This window comes from Phacochoerus africanus, chromosome 10 (genome assembly GCF_016906955.1).
Source record: "Phacochoerus africanus isolate WHEZ1 chromosome 10, ROS_Pafr_v1, whole genome shotgun sequence".
In the NCBI taxonomy this organism is placed as follows: Eukaryota; Metazoa; Chordata; class Mammalia; order Artiodactyla; family Suidae; genus Phacochoerus; species Phacochoerus africanus.
Genome location: NC_062553.1, coordinates 66,516,576 through 66,530,733, shown reverse-complemented (window position 1 = coordinate 66,530,733; position 14,158 = coordinate 66,516,576). Strand labels below are relative to the sequence as shown.

The 14,158-nt window shown below is 35.1% G+C and overlaps 1 protein-coding gene across 2 annotated transcripts in view; it reads left to right on the top strand.

Annotated features, from left to right (window-relative positions):
• Nucleotides 1-10,221, top strand: part of LOC125137771 (UDP-glucuronosyltransferase 2A1) — a 33,346-nt gene extending 23,125 nt beyond the window's left edge. Inside the window, exons 2-6 of one of the 2 annotated variants that reach the window (XM_047798816.1) lie at nt 2,159-2,307; nt 2,968-3,099; nt 4,664-4,751; nt 5,381-5,600; nt 9,942-10,221. In XM_047798816.1, the coding sequence (XP_047654772.1) occupies nt 2,159-2,307; nt 2,968-3,099; nt 4,664-4,751; nt 5,381-5,600; nt 9,942-10,221 (869 nt within the window). The remainder of the gene's footprint in view (nt 1-2,158; nt 2,308-2,967; nt 3,100-4,663; nt 4,752-5,380; nt 5,601-9,941) is intronic. The other variant, XM_047798817.1, reaches the window with a different exon arrangement.
• Nucleotides 10,222-14,158: the final 3,937 nt, after the last annotated feature.

Genomic DNA, 14,158 nt, shown 5'->3' with positions numbered 1-14,158 from the left:
ATATCCTCCATCATGTTCCATAACAAGTGATTAGATATAGTTCCCTGTGCTGTATAGTGGGATTTCATTGCTTATCCACTCCAAATATGATAGTTTGCATCTACTAACACAAATAGCTGAAAATTCAAATGGAATAAATTTTATATAATGAATGATAACTGGCTTCTCTTTTCTCCTATATAAGCACTAAATTTTCTTGTCTTTATATCAAGATATTATCTAGGTATTATTAAACATAAGTATATATGTACATATTTTCTTTTTTACCAGTAGGAACAATTACAAAGTATTCAGCTTTACCTATGTTTTCACCTTATTTTATGTCTTTCCACACATTTTAAAATGTACATTTTTCTATATATTGTCTTAGAAATATTCATTTGAATGGATTAACAAATCACTGAACTTGTCTAGTGCTGAAAACTACACTTGGATTTTTATAGCTCTGGTGTTACAAAAATTGAAAAATTGCCCTAAACTTAATTGTGCTGTATCTCTGTCACAATGACCTCTAAATTTTTGAGCTGTTTAGCCTTTGTCCTCAGACTTTTCTTAGGTGGCCAGCAATTATTCTGTTTTCTTTGGGCCTATTTATCCTATTGACCTCTAAACTATGTTGGTATTTTTGAGGAATTTAAAGCTTTTTTTTCTATGATATGCATGACAAACATCCTTTTAAGTCCATTAATTGACTTGGGAATTCTAAACTAATTTATAACATAGAAATATTTATATACATTTAAAAATATTATGCATGTACTTGCCTATATAACTTCAGACATATATTCAAACTCTACAAAGTAGTAATGATTCAAAAAAGAGACTATCCTCTTTGGGCCTATATGATCACCAGTTTTGAATAGAATCCTCAAGAAAGGATTCTCATCTGAATTTTTCTTTATTTAGATGCAAAACATATTTTCTGTGTATAAAGAAGTGACTGGCTTGGTAATTTGCAAATGGTTGTTCTTCTCTACAAATCTCCTAAAATGAATACTTGGATTACTTGGATTCTGTCCCTTCCAAAAACTATCATTTTAAAGGTAACATTAAAATAAGTATGTGATATCAGAGTTCCCATCATGGCACAGCAGAAACAAATCCTACTAGGAGCAATGAGGTTGGGGGTTCAATCCCTGGTCTTGCTCAGTGGGTTTAAGGATCCAGTGTTGCCATGGGCTGTGGTGTAGATGGCAGACAAGGTGCAGATCCTGCATTGCTGTGGCTGTGGTGTAGGCCAGCAGCTGTAGCTCCGATTGGACCCCTAGCTTGGGAACCTCCATATGCCATGGTTGCAGCCCTGAAGAGACAAAAGACAAAAGAATAAATAAATAAAATAAAATAAAATAAGTATGTGATATTGATATTGCATATGTATTTTACATTCCAAAGGGTGGGTACATTAGGTATAAATTTCTTGGAGAATTCCTACTGAGAAAATAATGCCAAATCAAGTGAAGTGATGAGATTTGACTCAGCAGGATAAGGTAAACTGACATGGGTGGGATTCTTCAGCAATATGAAAGAACCAGAAACTGTAACAGCTGAAAGATAGAAATACTGTCCTGACTGGAAATTAGAAAGTCATTGAGAGTTGATTCTGTGCTAACATGATGATGCGAATCTGTCATCTGCCATTTAATTGGAGAGAAACCATGAGTATCAAATTCATCAGTCTTGGAGTTGTGGTTAACAGTTTTCATTGAATTTATTTCATGGGAGATTAGACCCCTAGCCTGGGAACCTCCGTATGCCAAGGGTGCGGCCCTAAAAAAGGCATTTATTTCATGAAAGAAATACTTATTTTTGTAAAATAATTAATTTTTAATTTTATTTGATTTTATTGAATTTATTTTATTGGATCTACTTTTACTTTACACATTACTGTTCTATAACTACCCAAATGTTCTTTCTGCCTCCTTCCAATTTCCTAACCTTCCTCTCTTTCTTCCTATCTTCTTTCCTTCCTTCCCTCTTTCCCTCACTCCTTCCTTATTACTTTAAAATCCCTTTCCTTTTAACATCTGGATTTGATAATCATCTAGAGAAACTAGATTTATTTTTTCCCTAATAGCATATCAGAAAATTAGTGGCACCGTTTTCCTCTGGCAAACATATATGCTAATAACTTTCAGCCATCTTTCTTCATTTTCTCTAGGAAGACCCACGACCTTATGTGAGACTATGGGGAAAGCAGAAATTTGGTTAATCAGGACATATTGGGATTTTGAATTTCCTCGTCCATACTTGCCTAATTTTGAGTTTGTAGGAGGATTGCACTGCAAACCAGCCAAACCATTACCTAAGGTAGGTCTATTATGATGGAAGGCTTTTTTTCTTTAACCTTATGATAAAATCCTGATTTTTCCTTTAAAGTTTACAATGTCAAAACATATATTCTGCTGTACATCTTCAGTTTGCTACTCCAAATCTATTTTCAAAATAATGGGGGGGGTGTCTCTTACAAATGATACTCTTTTTTTAGTTGGACCTTACTTTGTTATTTAAATAGAAAAATAAAACGATCCAAGAACTATCTTTATATTTAAGGAGTGAAGAGACAGATATTCATTTGCTTGAGTTGTAGGTGGAGGAGCATAATCTGTAGAAGACAGCAGGTTAGATGGTGTTCCTAGGAGAATTCTTGATTTTTATTTAGGATAAGGTAGATATTTAAGTTTAAAATTTCACTTCAGTATTCTGCATATGCTTTTCCTACCAACCAAGTTATAGCTGCAGACAAGCTCTATTGAGTGTTATTACTGGAAGTAATAAACAATAATTTAAATAAATACATAAAATAATTTGTTTTTAAAAAGACTAGATGGTTCTCTGCTGCAGAAGAAGCAATCAGTCTAATGGTATCCATGACAGTCCTCTGTGTTTGCCTGTTTAAAAGTGTGGGAGAGCATTTTTCACTCCCATGATCTTGCACTTGTATGCTAAGAGAGAATTTTATCTTTGCAGGAAATGGAAGAATTTGTCCAAAGTTCAGGTGAAGATGGTATCGTGGTATTTACTCTGGGGTCGATGGTCAAAAACCTCACAGAAGCTAGAGCTGATCTCATTGCCTCAGCCCTTGCCCAGATTCCACAGAAGGTTAGTCAGGCCTCCAATTCTAGTGAGCAACCACTTTGCTAACAGGGGAGGGAATGTGGCCAATAGAACTCTTACAGATGAATGTTGTAACTCCGCAAACACTGAGCAGACCTGGCCCGTCTTTAAGTAAAAATTTCTCAAAACATTAAAATGCATTGGGAGCCACATTTTACCATTTACCTTCTGGGACTTCACGTTAGGATGGAAATACATCTTTTTGTGAAGTCACTTATTTTCAAGGAAATAGAAATGAAAATGTTAAAATCCTAATAACTTTCTTTTTTGTCCACTCTGTGGCATATGGGTTTCCAGGACCAGGGATCAGACCCAAGCTGCAATTGTGACCTATGCTGAAGCAACCCCTGATCCTTAACCCACTGCACTGGGCCTGGGATCAAACCTGCGTCCCAGTGCTCCAGAGATGCCACTGATCCTGTTGCACTATAGCAGAAACTCTAGATCCTAACTTTTTACTCTTTGAAATCTTATGACTTCACTGACTCTTCCCAAAAGTTCTCTGGTGTGTTAGCTCTAGGGTCCAGGAAAAGAAAGGTGACATAGAGCAGAGGGAAATCAAGCTCAAGAATATACTTTATATCTCCAGGTTTTATTAGGACTCCAAGTATAGTTGGTTTAGGAATAGGACCTAATAGATCTAAATTGAATTTGCTACCATCGAAACAATTAAGAATCCTAATATTGTCAAAGAATATATATTTTCTAATTTATAACATTCAATTAATTTTAATTTTATTAATTCTTGATTCCTACTCTTTATATACTCCCAATTCACAAAATACCTTAGATCTCTTTATTTGTATATTAGAGTACATAAAACTCTGTACTTGTAAGTGTACTAATTAGGCATGTTAAAATTATGAATTTTTACTTCTAAACTTTTCCATTCATTTGTCATTTGTTAGTATTTAATCTGAAATTCATCATACAGAGTTTCCAAAGAGAAAAAAGTGTGTAACAAAAGGTTAACGTCCTAACAAGACACTTCGTTAAACAGTGGAGTATAAACAAATTATTTATTCCATCCTCCCTCAGAAAGAAAGAAAGAAGGAAAAAGGAAGAGGGAGGGAAGGATGGAGGGAGGAAGGAAGGATGGAAGGAAGGCAGGAAAGGAGAAAAGAGGATAAGTCATCCAAAAAGCAGACAATAAAATTTTAAAGCAAATTTTTTTTTGAAAATATAACATTTAAAACTTAAGAGCTAGAATGGGCTTGTGACAAATAAATTTACATAGTATTCACATTTGTTTTAATGTTTTTAACCCTCATACTCTGCCTCAACAAGTCCTGTTTATTTCTTTACTCACAATCTCACTCCCAAGAGCATTTAGGTGATAGTACTATATTAATAGACTATTAGTACAGCCCTTTCAAAAAAGGCAAAGGCAAATTGTTTTGCCTGATCTCTCACTGTTTCCAAAATACCTTTGTACATCTCTCTCAACTATCACATAGAGTAGGCTACATGATTTCCAAGTATCTCCATAGCCTTAAGATGCCTTAGTTTTATGTTTTTACTTGCAAAATTAAAGCATTGTCTTCCACAGGTTTTATGGAGGTACTCAGGAAAGAGACCGACCACACTGGGGGCCAATACTCGGCTCTATGACTGGATTCCACAGAATGACCTTCTCGGTAAGACTCAGGAAAAAGCTGTACAGGTAGATGATGAATGGACAAGTGAAGTAACTATTTAACAGCAAGTAAATTCAGTAAATATTTAAGGAGTTCCCAGCGTGGCTCAGTGGTTAACAAACCCGACTAGCATCCATGAGGACGTGAGTTTGATCCCTGGCCTTGCTCAGTGGATTAAGGATCTGGTGACGCCATGAGCTGTGGTGTAGGTCACAGCTGCATCTCAGGTCCCGCATTGCTGAGGCTATGGTGTAGGTTGGTGGCTACAGCTCTGATTCAACCCTTAGTTTATTAGTTATTAATTAAAGAACTGGCCATTCACTATATAGATTCATGCTTCCTCTGGCTCACAAAACAGCAGCCTTAGTTAAGACCCTCATCGCTGTTCAAGTTTTGGTCTCCTCCTCAGTAAAGTCCTTCTAGACAATGCCGAGGAGTTAATTCCACCTTTTCAGGGATCACAATTTTCTGGACAGCACTATCCCATGTGCTCAGCTTTTGTAGAAAATCCTGCCTTCTTCGTTGAGGTATCCAAAGGTTATTTTTCCTCCCCGTCTCTCTCTGGAATTATGTTAACATACTATGTATAATAAAATCCTCACTCACTTCTCACCCAATCCCCAAACCAGGTCACCCCAAAGCAAAAGCTTTTATCACTCATGGTGGAACCAATGGGATCTACGAAGCTATTTATCATGGGGTGCCGATGGTGGGAGTGCCCATGTTCGCTGATCAGCCTGACAACATCGCTCACATGAAGGCCAAGGGGGCTGCTGTGGAGGTGAACATAAACACAATGACAAGCGAAGATTTGCTCAATGCCTTGAAGACAGTCATCAATGAACCTTCGTAAGTATTACTGCTTTGAAAGGCTCATCATTAATTACGATACCCATCATACTCGAAAATGTCCAATGTTTCTTGCATTTCTAACTGGTGTATTTTCAAATAACAAGTATAACATGATCATATAAAAACTATTTTATTATTTCATTTCCCAAATTGCTGGAGCAATTGGCTTAAGTGGAAAAAAGAAAAAAAACACAGAGATGTCAAATATTCAGTTAATTTTTTCCAAATAAATAATGTTAATGGTTATATAAATTCCTAGATACTTTCCAGGATAATCTGCTTATTTTATAAATAAATAAATATATATTTATTTAAAATATTATAATCATCTGTAAGCACAAAAATGAAAGGGATAATTCACCCTGTATTAACCATTCGAAAGTCATCATTGTTAATACTGAGTTTTATCATTAATCAGTCTACACATACATATAGGGAGGCAAAATTAGAGTAGTTAATAATATTTTAAATATAGGTTGATACTATTTATGGATTTTTGAGCAAAATTTTGTTTTATCTTATTTAGCTAAAAATAAAATAAATTTATAAACTATATGGGCCTATGAACTATATGGATATATCACTATTTTTTTTTTTCTTGGAAAGATCTCACAAAGGTTAAGAATTAATATATGCATATATAATGTTTATTTTTAACTATGCGTTTTTGTTTTTGTCTTTTTAAGGCCTCACCTGTGGCTTATGGAGTTTCCCAGGCTAGCCGTCAGAATTGGAGCTGTAGCTTCCAGCCTACACCACAGCCACAGCAACATGGGATCCAAGCCACATCTAGGACCTACATCACAGCTCACGGCAATGCTGCATCCTTAATGCACTGAGTGAGGTCAGGGATTGAACCTGCATCCTCATAGTTCATAGTCAGATTCATTTCCGCTGAGCCACAATGGGAACTCCTTAACTAAGTGTTTAATTTTAGCCACTAATGGTTGAAGTTGTAAGTAATCTCATCTCTCATATGTATTACTTAAAATTTTAATTTGTCAATACTTATGGCACTTATTTTCCTCTCATTTATTTAATCTTTTCACATACTTTAAGAGAATCAATATTGACCGTTGAATTAGAGATTCTTTGTTTCAAAATATTTTAAATTCATTCTTAGCTGAATATATCATATGGAATTTTCCATTGGTAAAGAGTCATGGACTCCCTGAGACCACGGTTAGCAATATTTACTCATTGCCCTGATAAGAAAATGATGCCTATCTGAATATAACATACCTTGTTCTAATTTCTTCCCTTCAGAACAATGTACTGTTACAATCTTCTGGCTTTAGATCCTGCTATAAAGTTTTGAGGATTGGTTTTACTTTTTTCCTTGTTCAGCTGGAAAAAGATATTATTTTTTTAAATTCAGAAGATTAATTATGGTATATCCTTATAATTTCTTTTCTATGTTTTCCTGGGATTATAGTGTGTCCTTTTAACATTGTTAATATAGGATGAAAATTATTCAATTTTTATTTTCAGAATTACTTTTTGGTATTTATTAAAATGTCTTTTAGTTCCATTTCATCTCTATTTCAGGGATATCAGATTTTAAAATCTGTTTAAATTTTTTCTCTATTATTTTCTAATTGTTCTTATCATTTTTTACTTTTTTAATTCATTGAGACTTCCTTAAATAGTCCATAAATTAGTAAATGTACTTTTTTCATAATTAACATTACTTACTGTTTATAATTTTCTTATTAATCCTTTAAAGTGCAATTTTTAACAACTTATTTCAATAGCTCAACTATATCTTTTAATACCTTCTCTTTTTTCATAATCTGATTTTGATCTTATTCATAATTCTCACATTCTTACTATAATTAAATTCTCCTTTTTTGAATTATGTATTATACCTAATTATATTCTAAGTCTGTCATTTTAGTTTTCCCCCCAGTATTGTAAGTTTTTGTCAAGGCATGTTTTTCATCTTGCTTTCAGTGTTTGCTTCAAATTTGTATAAATATCTAATTTTAAATTGGTTTTCCAGTTATCTTAAACAATTATTTTTGTTCAGACACAAAACTTGAAAGATGGTTATGATATTCCACTTACACTACTGAAACCTGAAATTCAGTGGGAGGAGAGTGTAAACTCAGATGGAATTTTGTGCAATTTTTTAAAGTGGAACTGGTGTACATCAAAATATCTGTTCAAAGCCCTAGGAGCAAGGTTTTCTAAGCAAAGTATTCAATATACTCATTTCCAAAAGAGAAGACACTCAATATTTGCCTTGAAAGCATCTTAAAAAATCAGCCCTGGTGGTCCATTTTCCCTCCCACCCACATTCCAATCAAAAATTTTTGTTAAAATGAATGTTCGACTCATAATTTTCGGAATGTGATACCTATCATCACGAGCTAGAAAGGGGAGTTAGAAGCTTCCACAAGGCTTTCCAGGATCTTCTCTTTCTTGATGTTTAATCTATAGTCTATTGCCAAGTTGTTAATTGCTGATAATTTGGTTCCTTTTACCAAATATCAGACTAGATAAATTCTGTAATTTTTTTTAACATTTAGAATGCTTACTCAATTTTATTGTTGATTTGAAAACTATAGATGTGAAAGAATCATAAATGCTCTTAGAATTTCCAAGAAAACATGTGAAATGCTTTATTTTAAAGCATTAACTCTAAGCCTAATACTAAGTCTGAAATTATCTGAGAACAAAAGTGTTTAGTGTTGAGTGTATGTATAATGTATTTATATTCTCTTTTCTTATCCCTTAAAGGCATTATGGAACACAAAAATTACATTTAAGTATATAAACCATAGCAATTTGAAGTATTCATAATATATTAAAGTAACAATCATAAAACATAAGTATGGTCATTTTTATCCAATCTCATTTCTAAGAGAGTATTCTTTTTTTTTTTTTGTCTTTTTGCAATTTCTTGGGCCTCTCCCACGGCACATGGAGGTTCCCAGGCTAGGGGTCGAATCAGAGCTGTAGCTGCTGGCCTACGCCACAGCCACAGCAACGCGAGATCGGAGCCCTGTCTGCTACCCACACCACAGCTCACGGTAATGCCGGATCCTCAACCCACTGATCAAGGCCAGGGATCGAACCCGCAACCTCATAGTTCCTAGTTGGATTCGTTAACCACTGAGCCACGACGGGAACTCCCTAGGAGAGTATTCTTTATTTCTATTTGAATTCACACATACAAGCGTATCTAACAAATATGTATGTATTTCAAATTTCAAATTTCTATCTATAAATGGAGAAAACCTTGAACAAAAATATTATTTGCACAGGTAGGCTCTTATCACCACTGCAGTTTGCTTAAACATATTAGGATAAATCTTGTGAAATTACTCTTTTGGTCCTACCTACATTTCAATCCATTAGAAAGAGAGCATGGCTATTCTTTCTCACTGTGCACAAAAAGAACACAGGTCAATTACACCTTGAGGCTTCCTCTTGTGTAGCATCTTCACTGGTGAATGATGATCACATTTCTTCTCCATTCCCAACAATGTCCAACTCACCTCGGGACATCTCTTCACAAACTATGTACCTTCTGTCATTTTCATGCCTCCAGGCTGGAACTTTTATTTCTAACACAAAACCAAATGTAAACATACTAATTCTGGCTTAACCACCAGGAAATCTCAAGTGAATGCATAACTTGCTTTTCCAAGATGTTGTCTGAGAGACAGTTAGCATTTGTTAACTGTGCTTCTGCAATGCCACATTGATTGTGGGCTTTACTTCTAGTGAGATTATTCCTGAACCTTGAAGTTAAATAAAATTCCTTGCCATTTCTAAAATTACCCTAGTATCTTCATCTCATCTTGATACTGCCAATATAAACACTCTCCTTTGCCTCATACAGATACAAGTATGTGCGTTGGAGGAATTACCATAAGGCCAAGATCTCAGACACTGAAAACACGGCTCACTAATGTTGACCATCAGTTTCCTGTGTCAGTCATCATTAACTAGCCTGACATGAGAGGCCATGCTTATGGACTTTCTAATGGGTATTTTCTCTCGATAAATGTTATTCACAATCTTAGAAACTATACTTCCCTCAATATCAAGTTCCTTCTTGGAAAAATGAGGCTGTATATTTACAGCCAGTTAATTCTATTTTTTATATGTTTGTATTTTACCACATTCTGTTAAGAATGTATTTCTTCCACACCTTCCTTTCACAACTCTTAAAATGCTATGCAACCAGCAAAGTTTATGTTTCAATAAGAATTACAATTTTTTCTTAATATACCTATTGTTGTTGGCTTCCATAGCATATAACATGTGTCCCACACTTACCTTTAATGAAAACAAAAGCTCTCTAATATCTATGTTTTTCCCTGCCAGTTACAAAGAGAATGCTATGAGGTTATCAAGGATTCACCATGATCAGCCTGTAAAGCCCCTGGACCGAGCAATCTTCTGGATCGAGTTTGTCATGCGTCACAAAGGAGCCAAGCACCTGCGGCCAGCAGCCCACGACCTCACTTGGTACCAGTACCACTCTCTGGATGTGATTGGATTCCTGCTGGCCTGTGTGGCAACTGTTATATTCTTGGTTACAACGTGTTGTTTGTTTTCTTATCGAAAATTTGGTAAAACAGGAAAGAAGAAAAAAAGGGAGTAGATCTTTTAAATTTGGTTAAGTCTTCAATGGGCAATTCTGTTCATTGTAACCACAGTGACCTTAATGAAAACATAACCTCTACATCATGGTTCCAAAATCCTCATTCCTCTCTACCTTAACCTAGAGATAAAATCTAGAATTCAATAATAGCATTAGCTAGTGGGCATGTCCTATTCTTCCTTTAGCTTTTCCCAGCTGGCTTTACCCTCTTCCTCAAGCTTCCTTGACAAAGGTACACTAAATAATTTTATGTTGATTCTATTCATAATATCATTTTTTCTTTATTTTTAATCTTAAGTGATAGGCTGACTAACAAGATGCTGAATCCTGGGAAATATACAAAATATAAGCTGAAGTTGTAGATGCAGAAACACAGAAGAATATAATTCACAAGTTCCTCTGGAATATTCGCTAAGAGTTCGCTAAGAGGCTCTCGGGCTTTATGGAGCTCTGCCAGAACGACCAGATTGTGCTACTCAAAGCAGGTGCCCAGGGAGAGAGGACAGGCCCGGGGCAATGGGGACAGGTAAATAATAGTTAGGAAACCATCACTGGAGATTTGTATAAGAAGAGTGATAATTGCATTTTTATAAAAATAAGGCTTTCTGCTTGCCCATTGTTCCTGAGTTCAGAGCCAAATCAGTAACAACTTTCATGGCACAACACACGGAAAGGTCTACAGATTTCCATTGAACACATGCATAATCATGCCTACACTCCTGCCTTTAGTCAGCAGGTGTTCTTGTGTGCCCGTTAGTGCAAGAGACAGCACTGCTTTCAAGCAAGAGATCGACTGAATCATTGTTTTTTTTCTCAGGGACAGAGGATGTCAGCAGTATGTTAAAGGTGAATAAATCATTTTTAGAGGAAATATGACAAGAAATATAGAAAAAGTTTAATAATTTTATGAAATTTTAATTAATAGTACAACTGACAGTCTTACAGTTAAATGTTGACTCATCATGTTTAAAAATCATTAATGCTCATAATCTATAGTCACTATTTATAAGCAAAAATTTTGTTTTCTGTCAAAAAAGAAATATCTTCTTGGAAGGTAAAACCATTCAGTCTCTAGCTTCTTTCAGTCTCTAGCTTCTACAAATTTAAATTCAATTAATTGTCATGCTAAGGACATAAGACGTTAGCAGGCCCGTTCAACCAAGGCTGTGTTATACTAAATATTTATCAATGCAAAACACTAATTAAAGGCAATGTTCATGTTTGAATCAGCTTTACATTAATTTAACAAATGGATTAAAGACTCAAACTTAATGCCATGTTTAATTAAAGTTTTAATTTCACTATGTGATTTCAGAAATTAAAGAAATAAATGTCATCCATTGGTTTACTGAAATTTTTGAAATTCTGTTTCATTTCAATATGCGTATTCAAAATTACTTCCAATTTTAAAATAGTCACATAATGGGAACATGTAAGTACTTCTTGAACATGCACGTTACTGAAAATGCAAGTAAATTCTACAAATTTTTTTGAGAAAGCTGAAAATGTATTTGTTAAATGTTTTAACATTTTTAAAAGATGATTCATATTGATGTGCTCTGGCTTTTACAATTTTCTTAAGTTTTGAGAAGAGCTGTTTATGTTTTCTCTGTGTTCAGCTTATTTTCTGTGATTAGAATGCAGCAAATGGCTAAGATCTAATGAGAGGAGGGCTGGCCATCCTTAGCCCTGAGCACTACTTAAGTGCAGGCACTGCCTAAGTGGTTTCCGAGCCTGGACATCCATACATACAAGACTATCCTCAGCTCAATAGCCATTGCTCACCCGATTTCTCTCTTTCTGCTTTCTGATTATCTACACATTTCTTCCTTTGAGTTTCATCAGAATCCAGCTGGCAAAAATTCCCATATGATGCCAACTGCATTACTTAAAGTAACTGCAACATATACTAAATGAATAGGAATAGTCATGTTCATAGTAAACAAATGCAGAAAGACAAGGTAATTTTCCAAACAAAAGACAAAGGAAAGACTCGAAATTTTAAGAAAGTATGGATATGAAAATAATATTGAGAAGTTTACTATTTGTACAACCCTTGAAATAAGCCAGAATAAATAAATATTAATAGGGCCAAATTATATAAGCTATATGAAGCTGTGTGGACTTGCCCACTGTCTGACCAATGGCCTATAATTAACCCTTGGATTTTGAATCGCTCAGAATCCAGGTATCACCAACAAAATGGTAATTATGGGAAATGTCAATGTTGTGAAGATACAGAGAAATTTCCTATTCTTCTCGTTAAGTCAAGCTTACAAGGACTTTACGAGTACACTCAATTAGATGGCACATTTAGACAAAGTAACTCACCACTAATTGAATTTGCTGGCTTTTTGCCTTCATCAAAGTGATCTTGAACATGAAAAGAATCAATAAAAAGCACAAGCCCATACATTGGCTATATTTGAATAGTGGCTGAGCTGAACATTGAATCATAGGCTCCAACCCCCAAATACTTACACAAACTAATTTTTGCAACAGCTCCCTTTGGAGCCATTGAAACAAAGATACTTTACAGGATATTTTCCTGTAAAATTGATTTGAATTTTTAAAAATTATTTTCTTTAGGAAATACTGTCTGCAAGTGTTAATTTGCTATTTCAAAGATAGAGTGTACTTTTTTTCACATTTACTTTAAGTTCTACATGTTTTAAACAAGTTATGCACTACCTATGCTTTTGCATACATGGAGAAACACTCCCTTTATTTTATCTGCCATCAAATTACACCTGGCAGCATTTCAATAACTTTCCAACACTCCCAGTGAGCTCTGCCATTTGCCTGCTCCAGGCAGTGACCTCTGCTCCTGTTTTACTGGGAGTGTGTCCAGGTTTGGAAATCTCTCCATGTTTCCTTGTCTCAATCTGTGACTCTACTTCTCTTCCTCCATATTCAGCCATAATATAATGACGAGAGGGTCTTACTGCAGTCATCACTCATAGTGAATGAGTAGGGGCTCTATAAGACAGAATTTGTTTTGATTTCCTGCTCTGGTGATAAGGACCAAACACTTATTGAAGTAAAGAAAATAAATTATTTTTATGTAATCTTATTGCTTTTCCACCATTTTCCTAAAAATGTCAATGTAATCCCATACCTAATTCAGTGATAATCCTGGGGACTATTATTAAAAGTCAACATTCCCCCTTTTTTTGTCACACTAGAAGCATGTGGAAATTCCCTGAGCCAGGGGCCAAACCTGTGCCACAGTAGTGGCCCAAGCTGCTGGCTGCAGTGACAATGTTGGATCCGTAAACTGTTGCATGACAAGAGAGTTCCCACTGTGGCTCAGCAGGTTATAAACCCGGCTAGTACGCAGGTTCAATCCCTGAACTAGCTCAGTGGATTAAGGATCCAGCATTGCTGAAAGCTGTGGAGTGGGTCACAGATGAAGCTTGGATCTGGTGTTGCCATGGCTGTGGTGTAGCCCCAGCTACAGCTCCAATTCGACCTCTAGCCCAGGAACTTCCACCTGCTGACAGATGTAGCCATTAAAAAGAGGAATTCCGACCATGGTGGGATATATATGCCACACTTCTTTATCTAGTCATCTATTGATAGACATTTAGTTTGCTTTTGAATCTTGGCTATTATAAATAGTGATAAAATATATATGACATAGGAGTGCATATATCTCTTTCTGAATTAGTGTTTTCTTTTCTTTTTTTCTTTTTTTTTTGTATAAATACTCAGGGGTAGAATTGTTGAATCATATGGTACCTCTATTCTTAATTTTCTGAGGAATCTACATACTGTTTTCTATAGTGGCTACGTCGATTTTAATTCCCAAACAACACTTCATGAGGGTTGAGTAAATAAGTAAATAAATAAATAAATAGTCACACAGAATGTGGAAGTATTCTTGCTACATGACCTAGTTTAAATTCCAATAAAACTTTTAAAACAAGCACTTCTT